The 21,741-nt window shown below is 34.9% G+C and overlaps 1 protein-coding gene across 2 annotated transcripts in view; it reads right to left on the bottom strand.

The window, feature by feature from the left end:
* The window catches only part of RIPK2 (receptor interacting serine/threonine kinase 2), a 35,999-nt gene that overhangs the window by 5,145 nt on the left and 9,113 nt on the right, over nucleotides 1-21,741 (bottom strand). For both annotated transcript variants that reach the window (XM_012465089.3, XM_064384349.1), the window contains 5 exons: nucleotides 15,521-15,678; nucleotides 13,648-13,697; nucleotides 12,610-12,771; nucleotides 5,345-5,430; nucleotides 1,302-1,391 (listed from right to left, as the gene is read on the bottom strand). In XM_012465089.3, the coding sequence (XP_012320512.1) occupies nucleotides 1,302-1,391; nucleotides 5,345-5,430; nucleotides 12,610-12,771; nucleotides 13,648-13,697; nucleotides 15,521-15,678 (546 nt within the window). The remainder of the gene's footprint in view (nucleotides 1-1,301; nucleotides 1,392-5,344; nucleotides 5,431-12,609; nucleotides 12,772-13,647; nucleotides 13,698-15,520; nucleotides 15,679-21,741) is intronic.

The following is a 21,741-nucleotide window of genomic DNA, read 5'->3' as shown; positions in this document are numbered from 1 at the left end:
TTTTTTGAGATGGAGTCTTACTCTGTCACCCAGGGTGGACTGCAGTGGCACGATCTTGGCTTGTTCAAGCAATTCTCCTGCCAGCCTCCCAAGTAGCAGGGATCACAGGCATGTGCCACATGCCCAGCTAATTTTTCTATGTTTAGTACAGATAGGGTTTTGTCATGTTGGCCAGGCTGGTGTTAACCTCCTAAGCTCAAGTGATCCACCCACCTTGGCCTCCCAAAGTTTTGGGACTACAGACTTGAGCTACTGCGCCCAGCCCTAAAACAATGTTTTGACTGCGACTCATCATATGAGGTCAGATGTTGCTATGATTTAATACAGTTTGTTTGTCCCTACTAAATCTCACGTTGAAATTTGATCCCCAGTGTGGTGGTGTTGGGAGTTGGGGCTTAATGGGAGGTGTTTGGGTCACGGGGGAAGATCCCTCATGAATACAGCTTGGTGCTATTCTAGAAGTGGTGAATGGATTCTTGAGAGAGCAGGCTGTAAAAAACCTGACCCTCATTTTCACTCTTCTGCATCCTGTCTCACCATATGATTTCTCTGCATAGCTTGCTCCCTTTCCACTTTCCACCATGAGTGCAAGCAGCCTAAAGCCCTCATCAGATGCAGATGCCCAGTCCTGGACTCTCTGGCTACCAGAATTATGAGCCAAATAATCCTCTTTTCTTTATAAATTACGTAGTCTCAGATATTCTGTTACAGCAACATTAAACAGACTAACACCAGTGTGGAATATTCCACTTGTGGCATCACGTTGGTGCTCAGAGTTTCGGATTTCAAATTAGGGATGCTCAATCTATTTACTTTTCTTATTCTGTAAAATGAACATACATATACATTCTTAAAAGAAATTACTAATATGAAATAAATCAGAATGAATGCTACTAAAGAAATCTTTCTTCTTGGGGAGCAATGTTTTCCTCTCATAATTATTATAAGAGGTAAGAACAAAGTAGTATAAATACAGTGTTAAAACTGTAATCATGATTTGCCTGTATACTGCCCTGGGACATCGTTTATTGTACAAAACAATGACAGGGACAGAACTCAATGCCAAACAAAAAAGCAATAATTATGATTAGATGGGATGAATAATGAACTGAGAATCAGTAGAACTGGGTTTCAAGTTGGAGATTGTCATGAGCTACCGAACAAATCCCAAAAGCTTCCTGGGCTTTAGTATTCCTTCTATAAAAGAAGGGCTTAGACCAAATAGTTTTTCATTAGACCAAATGGTTTTTCAAATTCTTCTCACATTTTGAGTTTAATATAAGATTTTTTTTTTTTTTTACCTCCTGTGGACCATGATTTACAGGTATGTTCAGAGATAATTCCATTTTCTTCTTGTCACATAGGTGAATGGCACTTGAAACACTCTGTAACTGGAATGAATACATAAATATATAAATATAAGTATAAATATAAGTATATAAATATAAATATAAGTATTAAATATAAGTATAAATATATACTTTAATTGGAGGTGATTAGGAAATTATAGAAGTAAAATACAATCTACTTAATACATTTTATTATAAAGAGTTGAGAATATAACATGTAACTGAAGGCAGAGTAGAACAAAGGAAATAACTTCAGAAACACAGACTTTGAATCCTGCCTCATATTAATTGGTTACGTTTAGGAAGTTATTGATCTCTCAATGTCTTGGGGCTTCATCCTTAAAATCTAGTAATACCTACATGCTGGATAGTTCTAGAGACTGAGCTAATAAATATGAAATGTCTGGCACAAATTAGGTACTTAATAAATTTTGGGGAGTGTGATTATATGTCTATCTAAAATTATTAAGTATTTGACATATTTTAGGCACTGGCCTGTAAGTACTATTATTTTCATTTTATAGTTAAGAAATTGAGGCTTGGCCTAAGTAAAGGAATGGTGGGGTCATGGAGCCAATCAGATGTGATTTAGATTCCCACATCTGTTTCATGTGGGGCATTAGATTTAATCTCAGTTTACTTATCTGTATACTGGAGATAAAAATGTCTATTTTGAAGGATTACTGTAAGGAAAATGAAAAGTAATGTATGCAAAAATGCCCTAACATTACTTGTAAGCATTCAATAAATGGTAGCTGCTGAGTAGATGATTTCCTTAAATACTATTCTTTTGTATTAATATGGTTAAGTGATTTATTCCTGTCTAAATAAGCCAGGCTTGGATTAGTTTCCATCACCACTCAGTGATTTAAAAACAAACCTATCAATCATTTTCTTCCCCAGACCATCATAATGCCAACTACTCTTCAGAATTTGGAAACTGGTGAATTCTCATTCAGCCATCCATTATTCACACTTACTATGGCCTGCTTCATTTACATGTCTAAGGAACTTCAGGAGGAAATTACTCCTATTCATCTGTGTATATCATGTACCTAGCACAGGGCTTTATACAGAGCAGTTCAATAAACATGTATTAATATATAGTTATATGACCCTTTAAAAATGAAATTTTAGTTTTTTCTGTTATGTAAGGTTTTTCTGTGTTTATAAAATTTTCCAAAGCATTTCTGATAATGCAATATCCTTGAATTAGTAACACTGTTTTTCATAACTTATCAGTTATGATAATTCAAATTACTTGTTCTAGTGAATCTGTCCCTAAGAAGGAATGAAAATTTAAAGAAAAACTAATTTTGTTCAGTGTTTATTAATTATTCAAGATATAGAAACTAATTATCTAGGAAAACAAATTATGGGAGCTGATTCCAAGAGTTGAAAAAATGTAGGAAACTCAAAACAAATTTTCCTAAGTAATCTTTATTTTCAGAATTTTTTTTTCTTAAGAGACAGGGTCTTGCTATGTTGCCCAGGCTGGACTGGAACCCCTGGGCTCAAACGATCCTCCTGCTTCAGCATCCAGAGTAACTGGGACTATCAGCATACACTATCACACCTAGCTCAGAAATTTCTTTATGAAAAATCTTATTTAATTTGCATTCTACTGTTATCCCTGACATTAGCTTATTGTGTGAAGTGTACATAGTGACTAACTTCCTTATACAGTAGTCCCCCTCTTATCCTGGTTTCACTTTCCACAGTTTCCGTTACCCTTGGTCAACTGTGGTTTGAAAATATTACATGTAAAATTCTAGAAATAAACAATTTCTAAGTTTTAAATCAGATGCAGTTCTAAGTGGTATGATGAAATCTTGCACCCTACAGCGCTGTTCCACCCAGGATGTGAATCATCCCTTTGACCAGCATATCCATGCTGTATAAGCTAACACCCAGTTAGTATCAGATCGACTGTCAGGATCACAGTGCTTGTACTCAAGTAACTTTTTTTCTGAGACAGGGTCTCACTCTGTCACCCTGGCTAGAGTGCCAGCTCATTGTAGCCTCTACCTCCTGGGCTCAAGTGATCCCCCTATCTTAGCTCTGAGTAACTAGGACTACAGGCACGTGCCATCCCACCCAGCTATTTTTTTTTTTTTTTTTGTATTTTTTTATAGAGAAGGGGTTTTGCCACATTGCCTAGGCTGGTCAAGTAAATCTTACTACTATTTAAGTCAACTCTTATTACTAATGGCCCAAAGTGCAAGAATAGTGATGCTAGAACATTGTTGAATTGTTCTACTTTATTATTGCTTATTGTTAATGTATTACTCTGCCTATATTATAAATTAAACCTTATCATAGGTATATGTGTATAGAAAAAGTATGTATATATGTATTATAGATATGTATACACAGTGTATACGTATATATGTGTGTGTATATATACATATGTGTATATATATGTATATATATATAGGGTTCTGTACTATCCATGGTTTCAGACATTTACTGGCGTCTTGGAATGTATCTCCCATGGATAACGGAAGACTACTGTACCTTTGTTATCTCATCTATAAAAATCAGATGATATTCTTGCCCTATAAGTATCACAGAATTAATACGAATGTTTTTTAAAAAGAGGAACCCTAAGTGGAAAGAATATGGCAACTTAAAAAAAGTAGCTGAGTGTGGTAGTGCATGCCTGTAGTCTCAAGCCCTATTGGAGACACTGAGGTGGGAGGACTGCTTGAGCCCAGCACTTCGAGGTTGCAATGAGCTATGATCCTGTCACGCACTCCAGCCTGGGCAACAGAGGGAGGCTCTGTTTTTAAAAATTAAAAAATAAGTTTGAATCTGTTAAGGAGTAGAGAAATTGGTATACTCTGGAAAATACTACCTACTCACAAGTGGGGGAGCCAGTGAAAAGTTATTAAAAGAACAAAAACACAGTTCCTCTTTAGTTCCTTCCTTTATGCATTTCCCTTTGAAACCAAGGGTGATGCCACTAGATCCAGCAAGGCACAAGGGGCAAGCAATGTCATTTAGTGATAAAAATTGTAGATTTTGCTTGTTCACACCCCAAGAGTTTGGCTGACTGCTGGTTTTTATATTGTATATTAAGTACAATTTAATGAAACCCACATCTCCTAACAAACCACAGTTTGTTAGGGCAAAGTAAGCATAGTTTAGGACTTGCCCTAACGAACTGTGGTTGCTTTTTAAACAATTTTGGATGGTATTAAAACAACAACAACCCTGCAGTAATACGTCCCTTCAATTGTTCTGACCTATAAGAGTCAGACTGAGTAAATAACACAACTGTCCTAGGTAATTCCTATCAACTGTTACTGCTCCTTTGGTCTAAAAAACATGAAGTGTTTGAGAGGAAAAATAAAAAAAATAAACAACAAACACACTTTGGTCTCAATTATAATAAAAATTCTACAGCTAAACTTGGCAAGGAATCTCAGAAAAAAAGTACATTACATAAAAAGAGAAGTACAAGAACCCAGACATCTATTATTCTGTAGGCATTAGAACTTTTGGAAAATGAACGTACATTAAAAAATAAACAAATGCCTCTAATGGCTCAGTGCATTCAATGTACACAACTGGCTTGGATTACACATTTTTAAATTTACGTCTGATATATACAGGTTCTGGAAATGTCTTTTTAAAAATATTTTAAATAAAGGTAGGGTCCTGCAATATGGCCCAGCTGGTCTCAAACTCCTGCGCTCAAGTGATTTGCCCGCCTTGGCCTTCCAAACTGCTGGGATTACAGGTGTGAGTCACCACGCCTAGTCCTGGAAATGTCTTTAAAATCTGAAGGTGGCCATTTGAATGAAATGGAAAAGCTTTTGGTGACAAAGGAAAAGTAGCATTCATAGTCTCTGGTAAATTTTCTCACTCCAAAACTGTAGCTTATGTCTGTGAAAAGTTTATAATTAAAAACTACACTTAACTAAAAATCTCCATGAGTAATATACAGTTGTTTAAATTTCTAATCTCCAGTATTTCATTTGGCCATTTACCTTTGTTTTCTTTAGCTGAATAACAGCTTCAAGAAAAGTTATCTCTTCAAATGTTCTCAAAACTGGTTCAAGTTCTATTAAACATTCTACATAAGAGAAAAAAAATACAGTTTGAGTTCAGATTGCTTCTAATTATTAAAGTGAAATCTAAAAAATAATCCCTTATAATTACAGTCACCTGTTTTTCGACAAACGTGCTAAGCCAATTCAATGGGGGAAAGAATACGATCCTTTTCAATAAATGATGCTAAAACAGTTGGATATCCACTTGGAAACAGATAAATTTAGATCCATACCTCACACTACACATAACAACTAACTTGAAATAGACCATACACCTAAATGTAAACATAGGAGAAAATCTTCATGACCTGAGGTTAGGCAGAGTTTAGATATGACATCAAAATGAAATCCATTAAAAAAACTGAAAATTAGACTTCAAAAAATTTGAACACTTTTGCACTTCAAGACAGTATTAAGAAAAAATAAAAAGATAAGCTTTAGACCTGCACAATATATTTCTATATCATGTATCTGCTAAAGGGTTTGTATCTACAATATATATAGACTCATGACACTCAATTATAGGAAAATTAGCAAAATTAAAAAAACAAGTAAAAGATTTGAATTTCACTAAAGGGGAGACAAAAATGGCTTCAAGAAGCATGTGAAAAGATGCTTAACATCATAAGAAAATGCACTTTAAAACTGAATGAGTTTAAAACTCCATACTTACTAAAATATAATTAAAAAGACAAAGTAAGAAGTGTTGACAGTGATGTGGAGAAAATGAAACCCTCATACACTGCTGGTGGGAATAAAATAATGCAGCTACTTTGGAAAACAGTTTGGCAGTTTCTTAAAAATGAAAGATAAATTTATCATATAACCCAGCAATTCTACTCATAGATAATTTACCAAGATAAATGAAAACATATGTTCACAGACTTCTATGTGAACTGTCATAGCAGCATTATTCATATAGGCAACAAGTAGAAATAATCAAAATGTTCATCAACTGGCCAGTGGATCAACAAAATGTGATCCATATGATGAAATATTATTCAACAATAAATTACTGGACTATGATTCATGCTGAAACCTGGATGAACCTGAAAAACATTTTGCTAAGTGAAAAAAACCAGATGCAAAAGGACCACACATTATTACCATTTCATTTATATGAAATATCCAGAAAAGGCAAATTTAGAAAGACAGAGAGTAGATTACTGGTTACTTAGGGTTAGTGGTGAGAACAGGCAGTGACTAAATAGATTTGAGGGATTGTGTGTGTGTGTGTGGGTGGTGGTGAGATGGAAATATTTATGGTAATGGTTGCAAACTATAAAATTATTAATACTAAAAAAGTCAATGAATGTACACTGAGAATGGATGAATTTTATGGTAAGTAAATTATACTTTAAGCTTTTGCAAAAAAGAATCTTTATTATATGATTCCTCTCCACTACTGTGTTACTTTGCCACTTAATATGTACATTAGTTGAACAGTTAAATCCATTTTCAGAATGTATATTCTCTAGTCATTTTTTCGACAAAAGTTTACTGATCTTCCTCTTTTCCTTAATTCAGTTAACCTATGTATTTTTTAAAAAATAGGAAAAATATTGCCTGCTTTTAGTTTTTCAAGCTTCTTTTATTTTTTATTACAATTTCTTTTGTTGTGAACTTTTCATTTCTTTTTAGTAGGTTTATCCAAAAATAGGCATCTTGTGCTTACTCTGATAGCTCGAGTTCCCTTTGTAATTTCATGTTCTTCCATTTGGTCATATTGACAGAATTTCTCTATTGAATACACTTAAGCTTTCTCTATTATTGGTTTTTTTGTTCTTCCTTTCTCTTTCAGGTTCGCAGAACCTGCTTTTCACCATTTCAATACACATTAGAGCCTTAATATAAAACTGAAAGACTGTATAGGCAGTAATGTGTTCATAAATCAATGATGGTACCTTCCCACTGAAACTAGGAAGCAGTCATCCTAGGAAAAAAAAGTTGTACTTCCATTTAAAAACAGAGTCCAAAACCTAACAATAACAACAAAAGCAGTAGTATCCCAAAGGCTATAAATGAAGAATGTCTAAGGTAGATAACAGTACTTTGTAAGAAATGTGATAAATTAAATACACACACACACACACACACACACACACACACACACTATTAGATACAAAGCTGAATATGTTTATAGGCAATTTCAGTTAAAGAGAGTTTAAAAATAAATTCTGAGTTCTTATTACTAAAAAAAGCAATGCAATGTATTTTTCATTCAATACTTATATCCATTGTTCATCAGCATTATATTTACAAATCAAAAGTTGCTAAGGTAATGGGTTCACATTTTATTTCTTTTTTTCCAGAGCCACAAGGAAGGGTACGAATCTCTTTTGTCTTCTTTGCCATTTCCAAATAGTAATTTGTTCTTTCTGTGAAAATTCTAGCTTCTCTAGAGTTCATGCCATTAGGCAATACTTACTTCTCTACAAACTTTTGCTTTTCTCCTATATTCATTGAAGATTTTGGCTTCTGGCTTACTGATTTCTCCACCCTGCACTGATCAGTGCTCCACTGAATACCTGAGAGGAACCCTCTGCAAATCTCTGGGGTTCTCCCTCTGTGTACCTTTCTCTTTCTGGTGCAATGTCTATGAAGTCTATCTGCCTTGGTCTACCCACGATGTCATCCCTGTCTCCTTAACCGTGAGTGTCCACTGAGCTCCATCTCATTTTCCTCTCCTTGTGCTGAATCTAGAACTGTCAAGGCAGGAAGTTGGGCAATTGGAAGGCTCACTCCATTTGTTTCCCATCCATCAGAGATTGCCGTTGTTTCCTGATATTTAGTGTCTTAAAAACCACTGTTGCACATATTTTGTCTAGGTTTTTCAGTTGTTTCAGGCAGAAGGGTAACCTGGCCCCTGTTACTCCATCTTGACCAGAAGTGGAGTCACTGGTTTCTCTAAATTAACGGCCCAAACTGGACGCTAAATACCACTTCTCAGCAATTTTATTTTGTTTCCCAAATATATCTACTATTCTATTCTCATAGATAAGTGGTTCTTAAAGTATGGTCCAGGGACCCTGGCGAGGGGTGGTTCCTGAGGGTTCGCGAAGTCAAAACTATATTCAAAATAACAAATACTAAGACATTATTTTCCCTGTTTACTGTCATCTCCACACAAGTATATAGTGTATTTATCCAGAGGCTAAATAAGGTGTGAAAAGATCACTGCTTAAACAGGTAATGGAATGTGTTCTTATATATTCCTACATTTTAAAATCCCTTGGTTTTAATTTGTAATATAATAAATACTAATAGATATGACCCACATATACAAAAGCTCTTTGAGGTCCTCAATAATTCTGAAGATTCTTGAGACCTAAAAGTTTGAGAACTGCTGTCTTACATGATCATCTTGTACTGTTAGAGGAGACACTTAAGTCCTTTTCTTCATGTTTCCAAAGGGAAGATGACATTTCCCATTCCATCCTCAAGAAGAAGTATAGAAGGAATTCTTCCAGCTTTTTTTCTGCCCCTCAGTTATTCCTTCTCACACTTAACTCACTTGTTAATCTTGGAGAAGAACTGAGCATGCTTAACTGGTCCCCTTGCAGTTCTCTCCTTCTTTTAGAAGTCAGCTTGCCTAAAGAATGCATACATTTTCTGCTCCCCTATGAAGAAGCAGGGTGGGGCCTGTGGTGGGCTGGTAAAGCTATCAACTGTAGAAGTAAAATACTAAGCCCATTTGGCTGCAGATCTAAAGGTACATTCTCCAATTAGCTTTATGAGTAATGAAACTGGTATTTTGACCACCATCTATCTTTCTTCCCTGGCTTTTTAAAAATATATTCTGAACTTAGGGAAGGCTGGGTTAAGAGGCATTGTATCTTATCTTCCCCTTTTCAACCTCTTACATCCCATCCTCCATTTTTCCTTTGAGCTGATCACCTGCTCTCACACTACACTAAGAAAACAGAAGCCACGAGAGGGAATTCCCTCAGGGTTCTACTACCAGATCTACAAACTTCTTGCACTTGTATCCATCTCTCCAACCTCATTTCTCTTACAGTAGAAAAAAGTGTCCATATACTCATACAAATGTAAACAGTATCACTTGCACTCTGAATATCATTTCCTCCACCTCTCCAGCATTCTGTTTTTGATACTCTCTCTCAGCTCTTGCACAGATAATCTCTGACTCTCTACTGGATCATTGACCATCATGCACATAAATTCTAATATTATCTCTTATCTCTAGGAATTTTTTTTTTTTTTTTTTTTAAGAAACAGCATCTTGCTTTGTCACCCAGGCTGGAGTGCAAGTGCAGTGGCACAATCATAGCTCACTGCAACCTCAACCTTTTGGGCTAAAGCAATCCTTCTGCCTCAGCCTCCCAAGCAGTTGGGATTATAGGCATTGCACTATGTCTGGCTAATATTTTAATTTTTTTTTTTTTTTTTGGTTGAGACAATGTCTTGCTGTGTTGCCTAGGCTGGTCTCAAACACCAGAACTCAAGTGATCCCTCTGCCTTGGTCTCTCAAAGTGCTGGGATTATAGGCATGGGCCACTGTGCCTGGCCATAGGAATAAATTTTGACCCTATATTATACTTTAGCTATCACTTTATTTTTTTCTGCTTCTATTCAGAGCCAAGCATCTTGCTGGAATTGCCCATACTTGCCTTCACTTCTGTCTATTGTTTTAAATGTACATCAGTCTTTTGTTTTCATATCTTTACTAAAACTCCATTTATTTGGGTTACCAGTGATGACAATGTTGGATAATCCTGCTTATCTCATTTGGCCTCCTGGCAGATTAAACATGTCTGACTATTCCTGTCTTGACTTCCAAGATACAAAGACTATACTCTCTACTGTCCTCTCTTCCTCAATCTTTTTTCCTCTTCCTTCTTCTCAATTTCTAAGTGCTAGAATGCCTCCGAGCTCTACTGTGGGTCCTCTCTTTGCTATCTACATTTCCTTCTTAGGTGAGCCAGTCCAGACTATCAATATGTTAGTGATGTTCAATTTTATATTAGGATCCTGGCCTCTTCCTTGAACAACAGATTCATGTATTGTTGTAGTAGCAGCAGCAGTTGTTATGACTATTTCCACTTGCTGGCTATTATAAATAATGCTGCTATCATTAATCACATACAAGTCTCTGGGTTAACATATGTTTTCATTTCTCTTGGGTTACCTGTTAACAGGATTGCTTGGTTGTATGGTAAATTTATCTTTCATTTTTAAGAAACTGCCAAACTGTTTTCCAAAGCGGCAGCGTAATTTTATATTCCCACCAACAATGTATAAGGATTTTGGTTTTTCTACATCACTGTCAACACTTGTTATTTTCTGTCTATTTATAGCTATTTTTGTGGGTATGAAGTAGTAACTCGTTGCAGTTTTAATTTGCATTTCCAAATGACTAATAATATTAAGCATCATTTTATGTGCTTTTTAGCTTTTGTATATCTCCCTTGGTGAAATTCAAATCTTTTACTCATTTTAAATTGTGCTTTATGTTCTATTATTGAGTTGTCAGCGTTTTTCATATATTCCAGAATCAAGTCCTTTAGTAAATACATATTATGCAAATATGTTCTCCCAGTCTGTGGCTCTGCTTTTCTTATCTTTTTGGAAATGAGGTCTTGCAGTGTTGCCCAGGTTGGAGTGCACTAGCTTTTCAAAGGCATGATCACAGCACACTATTATATATCTTCAAACTTCTGGGCTCAAGTGATCCTCCTGCCTCAGCCTCCTAAGTAACTGGGACTAAAGTTGTGGACACTAAATGCCTGGTTTTCTCTTCTTAATAATACCTTTTGAAGTGCAAAAGTTTCCAGTGTTTTCAAAGTCTAATCATAAATGTTTTAATGAATCCTGTTTGTTTTTGACATCATATTTAAGAATTCTGCCTAACCCTAGGTCATGAAGATTTTCTTCTACATTTACATTTGGATGTCTGAACCATTCTACCTCTGAAATATTATCTTAATTCTGTAACTCTTCTATCCCCAGAATTTCCACCTTAATTAGCAAATTCCTTCTGGGCGCAGTGGCTCATGCCTATAGTCCTAGCACTTTGGGAGGCTGAGGTGGGTGGATTACGAGGTCAGCAGTTCAAGACCAGCCTGACCAAGATGGTCAGGAGTTCAAGACCAAGCCTAATCAAGACGGTGAAACCCCATCTCTACTAAAAATACGAAAATTAGCTGGGGGTGGTGGCAGGCACCTGTAATCCCAACTACTCGGGGGGCTGAGGCAGGAGAATTGCTTGAACTCAGGAGGCAGAGGTTGCAGTGAGCAGAGATTGTGCCACTGCACTCCAACGTGGGTGACACAGTGAGACTCTGTCTCAAGAAAAAAAAAAAAAAAAGAAAAAAGAGAAAAAGAAAATGCCTGAAAGTTTCTTTTCTAGCCTTTTTGCTTCCACTTTGGCTTCCTCCAATCAACTTTCCACACAGCAGTAAACATTTCACCTAAACTTTTATCAGATCATGTCACTTCCCTGCAAAACATACTTTAATGGCTTTCCATTGTACTTGGAATAAAAATCTAACCTTTTTATGATGGCCAACAGCCTCTCTCTTCTCCAATATCATCTAATTCCTTTCCTTGCTCACTATATTCCAGCCACACAGGCTTTCTCACTCTTCCTTGAAAATATAAAATTTTTTCCTCTTCTAGGCTCAGAGCTCTTATGCTTGCTGTTTTGTTTGCCTGAATACTTTTTCTTCAGCATTTGAATGACTGGCTCTTTTTCAAGCTTCAAATCTCAGTTCAAATGTTTGCTCCTAAAAAAGGCCTTTCTTTGCCTCCCTAAATTAAGTCTATTACCTAGCTTATTTCCTTTTAAGACTGTCACAATCTGTATCTTGCTTATTTATGTGTTTTCACTCTGCCTTCTCAACTAGAATGTGAGCTAGCTGCAGGAAGTTTGTCTTGTTTACTACTCTATTCCCAGGGCTCACTCCAGTATGTACACAGCATACAATAGGGATTCAAGACATATTTGATAAATATATGAAGGAAAGTGTTACTCCTATCACATGAGTTCTTTTTGTTAGAAATTCTCAATTCTGCTCTAGAAGGAGTGACTCCAATATAAATACTATGATAGAAGAGGGAAAAGAATTTAAACAACTTCTAGCTAGTCATCTAATTTGCACAATTTTTTAAGGAATATATTATTCACAGTATATTAACTACTTCTGTAATTCAAAGAGTCCAGATTAAAACTATATACTCACTTAAGAAAGATGGTCTTTCATCTGGATTTTGTGCCCATCCACTTTTTATTAGAGAGATCATATGCGCCCGGTGAGGTATATCATATGGCAAACTTTCTTCATTAATAACAGGTCTATGTCCTTGTGACACACTATACATTATCTGCAAAGGATTGGTGACGTCTGTCAAAACAAATGGACTGCATCCATTAGAAATATATTATGATTCAGCATATTACTTACATTCTAAAACTAACTAAAAGAAAATAAGTGAATATTAAAATTTTAGGAATAATTCATTAACCCCTTTTCTGTAAAAGAAATATATATATCCCAAACCATTGCCAGACTTGTCTGATTCCTATAGAAGGAGTTTATATGCTCACCTCATTAATTCTGGGCTTGGCCATGTGACTGGATTTGCTCAACAGAATATTTGTAAAGCAGAGCTGAGCAAAACCTAGCAGAACCAAGAAGGGCTACAGCAACTAATATTTGATGTGAATGAGAAATAAATGCTTTTTTTCTAAGCTACGGAGATTCTGAGATTGTTTTTTGTTACACAACAAGCCGATCTATGCAAACCTCAAAATAAAGAAATAAACAATATTTTCAAGGAATAAAAAGGACAGATTAGTCTTCAGTGTTTGCTGGTCTTTATAGACAGAGTAGGAATTGAATTATCATATAAATAATTTTATAGCTAGAATGGAACTTGGAAATAGTAATTTAAAATTCTTATTATGCAGGTGACAAAAATGAGGACTCAAGAGATTGTGTGACTTGATCACAGAGATAATTACTATCACAATGTGAATTCAAGTCTGGGTTTTTCTGATCTTTAACCCAGTACATTTTCTAATACAGTAGACTCACAACTGGATCCTTAACCCAGTATGCTTTGTAGTATGTGAGGCATTCACAATTGATAAATTATTTTTTTAGTGTGTTTTCCACAAAATGAATAAGCAGATTTAAAATAACATGATTTTTAGATAGTTCTAAGAGTGACCTACTAACATGATGTTATTGAGCATAAAAAAGTCAAAACATACTTACCTTCAAAAGGCTGTTTTCTGGATAACACTTCCCATGTTATAACTGCATAGCTGTTTAACATAAGAACACACATGTTATGCATTTTAAATGACCTCTGCACAATAAACTAAAATAGAACTATTTTTAAAAGCTGACTGTGAAGATACCATTTTTGCAAGTGATAAGGCAGCAAAGAATTACTGTATACAATGAAGATGATGAATGCTCATCTAGTTTTGTTTTGAAAGAAAATCAATTTTAATTAAAAAATTAGGAAATTACTGCAATAAAGCTTAATGTTACATGCAAGATTAACTTTTTGTGGATGATTTAATACTGGGATTAATTCATGAACATCCACATAAGCTATGCCCTTTAATTAAATGATACTATTTTTCATACAGAACAAAGAGCAAGAAAAAAATTCTCATGTAGCTCTATTCTACTGACTTTTTTCTGCTCTCAGCACTCTCTTCTTTGGTAGTGGAAATAATCTACCTACAATTTAACTTCAGTTGTCAATTACAGGGTTAAGCTGCATAGAGTTTATAATTAGAATAAATGGTTAAATGGGATATAGGAATTTTGCCACACCCCAACATTAACCATGCATTCAAAATGGACACATGGAATTTATTGCTACCAACACCTTGTGTTACAGGAAGAGTGAGGAGTACAGAGGGAATTCTTACCCAAATAAAGGAATACTATTTCCTCATTTTTCCCTGACAGAGAGTACTGAAATTGTACATAAAGGCGAAATTCACAAAACGAATGACTAACAGATTTAAATTGGCCTATTTTTATAGAATCAAACCAGCTTTCAAGCATTGTTGGGTAGAACATGACTTTTGCCTTAGGAAGATATTAATACATTTTCTCTTCCCTCAGTACATCATTCAAAATGAATTTTAAAAATCAGAAAACAAAATATAAAAGGACAGTTTTTTACATTCATACAATGTGAATGTAAAAGACACTGTAAGAATTGTTTTATTGCAGCCACTCAAATGGATTGGTTAGCTTTGGATTTAATGAGAAATAACAAAAATTAAAATGCTTTTGAAGAAAAGGAATATGCAATTTAGTTAAATTTATAGTTTTCTGGTAGAGATAGAGCATTTGTTCCTAAAATGATTCATTTTTAACAGGTCATTTATTAAAGATGGCAAAAAACCATTTAAAGAACTATAAAATGTGTTAATAGGAAATTTAGAGTCTCCTTTGGCATTCATTAGTATATTAAAAGAGATAAGCATAACTTATAAATGAGGTGAATGTCCCTATCTCCTAAAACTATATAAATAATCATCTTCCTTTTTTCTGGTTAAATAACCAGTGTCAAAAACAATGTGTTATGCTTATTACTGCAGTATGAGATTGTAAGTAATATGCATGTGAAATATGAAAATATGATCTTCTCAAACCCATCAATTTGTTGAATTAAAAATTCATACACCTACAAATATTAGGGGTTCTTTAAATAGAAACATCCCCAGTATGATTAAGAGGTTGTCTATTTATCTAAAAAGATGTATAGATATGAAAGGCTAAAAGGCTGAACAGGTTGAGAAACTTAATGCTAAAATGTCAGAAACCACTATTTCCCTCTGCCTTTCCAAGTCACATATGACAAAAATCCTTAACTATATTATAAAGTGATAGGAATAAGAAGATACGCTTTAAAATTTCTTAAAGGATGTAAAAATTTCTTAAAGCAAGTCATTAAATTTCTTTAATTTGAAAATCATTAATCACTGTGGCCTCAAGTTTATTTTCACCACAATTATGAGAGAAGAATAAAAATCACCGTTTAAAATGTAGCTTCAAAATTCTGGTGGACTAATTTTGTGTCTGAGACAAGGTTAACTGAGGAAAAGCAACTTTACTTTACCTATATATATCATGCTTGATACTGGCCCTTGATTTTTGCCCAGGTTCATAGTTTTCAGGTGGCATATAGATAATTGTCCCTCCTTCTGGTGCAGATTTGCTACTTCGTGATTGTGAGAGGGACATCATGCGCCATTTTGATAAACCAAAATCTGCAATCTGTAAGGGAAAAAAGCAAATAATTGAATTAAAAATTTTTCTCTTTAAAAAGTCCAAAAGTCAACTATCTTTGTGTATATTCACTGCATTTAGTTATCAATCTGAGAAAATATTATATATTTTAATATTTTATTTCTATGTATTCCACCAACTTCTTACAAAATTAAATTCCATAGTGCTGAGCCAAATAACTCTAGAAGCAATACATACTGACTTCAAGTTTAATATAACATTACAAATTTCAAAAGAGACTAATTTTTGAAAATTAAAGAGAAGCATTTTTTATCTGATATTCTCAATGAGTGAGTACCTTGTACACCTTACTTTTCATGACATATATAGCTTGATACCATGTGCTTTCTATATCTCAAAGAGCTGCTAAGTCTACTCACATCTCATACAATTGTCACTGATCATTTTTTACAATTCTGGTTTATACAGTTGTATTCATAATGCCCTAAAGGTAGCATCCCTCAATTATGAAATAAGCAAAATCTCAATAATATTAAAGATAATTATTATACAATTCTATGCTGATCACTAAAAGAAGTATTTCGTGGAAACAGTATAATTGCACATAAAGCATATTTATGTCCAATACAATGGCTGCCTAAAGAATTATCAGTGACAATATTCTGTGCCTTTGAAATGTCCTTTAGTTATATTTCAATTGTAAATCTTGTGCAGATATTATACAGTATCTTATAACTCTAAATATTTAAAATCTTCCTTATTTATTTTTTTAAAATGTAAGACAAAATATTAAGAACTGAAATAATATTTAATACACAAGGGAGTATGGGAAATCCTTAAAGACATTTAAATTACTTAGAACGTTTTACTGTATACTTTAGAATTCAGCAGAGTGAAATGCACTCCATGCAGCACATCATTTGTTTCCATTGTTTACCACCTACATTTTTTACTGGTTTTAACAAAATACATAATTTTTATTAGCATTTAGATGAATTTGAGATAAAAAAAATGTGACCTCCACCCCAAAAAAGGAGGGGTAGAATAAATGAATCTTTCATTCGTTTGCTATAATAAAAGAGTAAATTTAAGGAAAAAAATAAAAAAAAAATTTAAAACTGAATTCACAGCAAAGGACCAAGTATATGCTATTGATGCATGAAAAAGAAACTAGAGGTCATTAACTATTATTCTGCTTTTGTTTTTTCTATCAAGAATAGTTTCTGGTCTGAGACGAAGAAAAGTCTAAGGAAGTTGGAAATATGCAAGTATCATATATTTCAAGTTATTGAGATAATTTGCAAATATCCCCTTTTGCAAATCAACATTTGCAATCTATAGAAATATATGGAGTATTCTAAAGTACACAACCTAGGAAACTAAGGATAGGTCTGACATAGTTGTAGGAGCCACCCTTAAACTCTGGTGTTTTAGTCCTCCCACACTGCATGAAGTCTCTCTTTTTAAAGGGCCTTAATTTCATTTATAAAGGAGAAGCCCTCATGGCTTAATCATCTCTTAAAGGTCCCATCTCTCTTAATAGTATAATATTGGTAACACCTGAAGTTTACAGGGGACACATTCGAATCATAGCATTCTGCCTGGGGCTCCCCTAAAATTCACATCCTTCTTATATACAAAATATATTCATTCCTGCCCAACAACCCCCAAAAGTCTCAACTTGTTCTAGTGTCAACTTTAAAGCCCAAGTTCAAAGTCTCATCTAAACATCATATAGGTAAGACTCAAGGTACAATTCATCCTGAGGCAAATTCCTTTCTAGTTGTGAGCCTGTGAAATCAAATAAGTGCTTACAAAATAACATGGCAAGACAAGCATAGGATAGGTGTTCCCATTCCAAAAGGAAGAAACAGGAAAGAAAAAAGGAGTAAGAGGTCCTAAGTCAGTCTAAAACCGAACAAACAACATTAAGTCTTAAGGCTTTAGGATAATCTTTGACTCCAGGTACCAGTGTCTGGACACACTGGGGTGGGGTTGAACCCCAAGGCCTTGGGCAGCCCTGCCCCTATGGCTTTGCTGGATGTAGCCCACACTTCATTTCTTATGTATTGAAGTCACATGCTTTGGTTTTCCCAGGCTGGTGCTGCATGCTGGTGGCTCTACAGGTCTGAGGTTCTAGGGACAGCCCTGCGCCCACAGCTCCACTAACCATTGCCTTAGTGGGGTCTCTGTAAAGGATCCACCCTGAAGCAGATCTCTGCCTCGGCCCTGAGCTTTTCCAAGGCACTTTTTAAAATCTAGGTGGAAAAAGCCATGTCTCCACAGCTTTTGCCCTTCGCATGCCTGCATAATTAGCACCACATGGTTGCCATCCAAAGCTTACTGCTCTCTGGAGCAGTGGCATGAGCCACATCTGGGCCAATTTGAATCACAATTGGAATTGCTAAGCAACACACACTCTGGGCCTGTGATAATAAGCACGGCAGCCTTGAATATTTTTGAAATGCCTTTGGGGGTCATTCTCCCACTGTCTTGATGAGTAGCACCTATCTTCCTTCTATCCATGCTAATTTCTTCATCAAACAGTTACTTTGCCATGCTCTTGTTTTCTCTCCTAAAAAGGATTTTTTATTCTTTACATGGTCAGTCTGAGAAATTTCCAAATCTTTACATTCTAATTCCCATTTGATTATAAATTTCACGGTTAAGTCATTTCTACTTCTTCCATTTTACTATAAGCAATTAACAGAAGCCACCCAGGAATCTGAACACTTCGCTGCTTGGAGATTTTTTCAATTCAATAGATGTCGTTCAGCCAAGTTCCTAGCCACTTCACAACAACATGACCTGTTTTCCAGTTTCTAATACCATGTTCTTCCTTTCCATCTGAGACTTTTCGTCAGAATAGTCTTTATCATCCATATGTCCAGGAAGATTCTCTTCATAACCACTCAAGTAATCTCTAAAAGAAGGAAGGTTTCTCTATAGACCCTCTCTTCACTTCTGAGCCTTCATAGAATTGCCCTTAATGCTCCCTTCATGGCAGTCTAGGCTTTCTCTGGCATTCACTTCAAAAACTATTTCAGCCTATAGGCCATTATGCAGTTCTAAAGCTACTTCCACATTTTTAGATGGTTGTTATAGAAACTCCTTACTTTTCTGGTACCAATTTCTGTCTTAGTCCATTTGTGCTGCTATAACAGAATACTGCAGACTGGGTAATTTTCAAAGAAGAGAAATTTGTTTCTCACAGCTCTGGAGGCTGGGAGATTCAAGATCAAGCCACTGACATTTGGTCTGGTAAGGGCCTGCTTGTGGCCTCCTCATGCAGTAGAAGGCAGAAGGGCAAGCTACCTGAAAACTGGATGAAGCTTTTTTTTAAGGGTCTTAATCTCATTCAGGAGGAAGGGAAAAGCCCTCGTGGCCTAATTACCCCTTAAAGGCCCCACCTCTTATACTATCACATTGACAACACCTGAATTTTGGAGGGGGCACGTTCAAACCATAGCAGCTGGCTTAAAAAATTTAAAAACGTTTACAAAAAGGGGTATAAGTATGTAGAAAACGAAAAAGCTGGCAAAAATTCTGAAAAAAGAAACTATCAGAACAGTAGTCAATTTCTGACCTTGTGTGATATATCCCAAGTGCTTGGCACAATGCCTAGCACATAGTAGTTGCTTCATAAACATTTATTAAGTAAAGGAATGACCAATTTCATTTCCTTTTTTGACACTAGTAATACTGTCAAAGAGTAAATGTATAAATGGTTTGTATATTATAAAATATTTTAATGTACTTTAATAAAAACATATTAGATTTCTAAGTTAGTAGGCCTATCTGGTGTATACAGAAGATCAGGAATTCACACATTTGTTCGTTCAGCAAATAATTATTGAATATTTCTATATGGCATGTGCTGGCTATGTGTCAGGTAATGAAGTAGACTAAATTTCTGTCTTCATGGACTTTCATTCTAATTATGGAAGATAGTCAATAAATACATTAATAAAATATATTATGTCACATGGTGAAAAATATGATGGAGAAAGCATAAATCAAGGTAAAAAGAATAGAGAGGAACTAGGTGGGTAGAAGAGAAAGCCACTCTGAAAATGAGGATGAAGAAGATGACTGAGAATAGCTAAGAGCAGTTAAGCAAGGACTTTCATAAAATTTTTAAGGGCAGAACAAAGAAATATGGGCTGTATAATAGCACTTTTAGGAGTATTCCAAACAAACAGAGTAAGTATTCTCCAAAAGCCTGGATTAACAAAAGAACTGATATTGATTCAAAGGAAGGTTCTTAGGGCCATGTGGTACAGCTCTGATTCGAGCTCTGTACTGGCTCATATTTAATCATCACTTAAAGATACAAAAAACTAGCTAATTAAATTTGAGGATCACACAAAACTTGAAGAGAAACTTAAAACCTTTCGATTACAAAAATAACATTCAAATGGTCTTAAGAGACTGAAGCAATTACTCCAATCTAAGAAGATAAAATTTGATCATATCTAGAAAATATTCTATAAGGTACATGATAAGGAGAGGTGGCTTAAGCAATAATATGTGGGAAAAAGAACCTCTGAGGGTTTTTTGTTGACACTAAGCCCAATTTGAACCATGTGATATGACTACCCCTGGAAAGCAGATGAATTATTAAGGAACTGTTAAGTATTTAGGGCCAAGGAAGTGACACTTTCACTAAATTCTGCATTCATCAGACCACACCAAAAATAGTACTGTGTTCCATTCTGAGGATCAAAATTTAAGAGAGATTTAAACAAACAGATGCATTTATATAGCACCAAGGATTAAAATTCATGTAATAAGAAACGACCTGAAGGAACTGAGGGTATTTATCAGAGAGATGGACAAAATGCACTTGTATGTGAGGGGTTGGGAGACAGCTCATTGCAATATTCAAGTATTGAAAGGGCTGTCCTATGGAAGTAACTAAATTGGATTTATTCTATTTATCACAAAAAGTTGAAGTAGGATCAATAGATGGAAGCAACCAGGAAGGAGTTTTGGTTGATCATTTAAGAAAATGTCACAATTATTCAATTAAGGATGTTAGGACTCCCTGTTACAGGATAACTACTTTGGGAGACAGGGATTTTTGTAGTGAGGGCTCCGAGTACTAGGTGACCAAGAAGGTACTTCTATTTGATGGTTCTATAATTGATGCATTAGATTAGTTTCATTTTTTCTTAGCAATACTGAGGCAGCAGCTTGCTTCTCTCTCCCTTCCCCTACCATTTTATTGCAGAGAGAGGAGTGTCTTCAATAAAAATTTTTTTCCTACTTACTTTTTTCTCACATTTTTTGGTTTTAATTTTCCTGTTGTTTCAACTTCTCTATTACTAATTTCTTTGAAAATTGTTTATATTGACCATAATTTTCTGATTACATGTTATTATAAGAAGTTTAGCAAAATGATATATAAAAATATGGTGTGTTACATTTAGTATTACTCAAAAACTTTTAATTTACTTTCAGTTAGATGTAGAATAGCTGTGAAATCACAATAGCCAGTGTCTTCAGCACTTAAGTCTTGCATCTTAAAACAAAAATGAATTGAAGATGGATCACAGATTACATGTATAACATAAAACTATAAAACTTTTAGAAGATAACAAAACAGATCTTCAGTAAGTAGAACTTGGTGAAAAGTGCTTAAAAATGACAGCAAAAGCATGATCCATAAAATAAAAAAAATTGACTTAATTATAACTAAAATTTTTGCTCTCTGAAAGTCCTTGTTAAATGGATGAAAAGATAAACTATAATGGGGAGGGAATATTTGCAAACTACGTATCTGATGAAGAAGTACTATAACAAATACAGAACTCTCAAAACTCAACAGTGAGAAAACCAAGGAATCCCTTTAGAAGATGGGCTTAAGACAGGAAGAGACATTTCACTGAAAACCATATATGGGTGGCAAATTAACATATAAAAAGGTGTTCAATATCATTAGCAGTTAGGAAAATGCAAATTAATACCAAGATGAAATATCACTACGCATCTATTAGAACAGCTAAGCAGAAAACAGTGACAATATCAAATACTGGTGAGGATGTGGAATAGCTGGATCTCTCACACATTGCTGGTGGAATGTAAAAT

Source organism: Aotus nancymaae, unplaced genomic scaffold, assembly GCF_030222135.1.
Source record: "Aotus nancymaae isolate 86718 unplaced genomic scaffold, 86718_ANA_hifiasm-v0.15.2.pri h1tg000036l, whole genome shotgun sequence".
Classification (NCBI taxonomy): domain Eukaryota; kingdom Metazoa; phylum Chordata; class Mammalia; order Primates; family Aotidae; genus Aotus; species Aotus nancymaae.
This window is presented reverse-complemented; position numbering and strand designations above follow the sequence as displayed.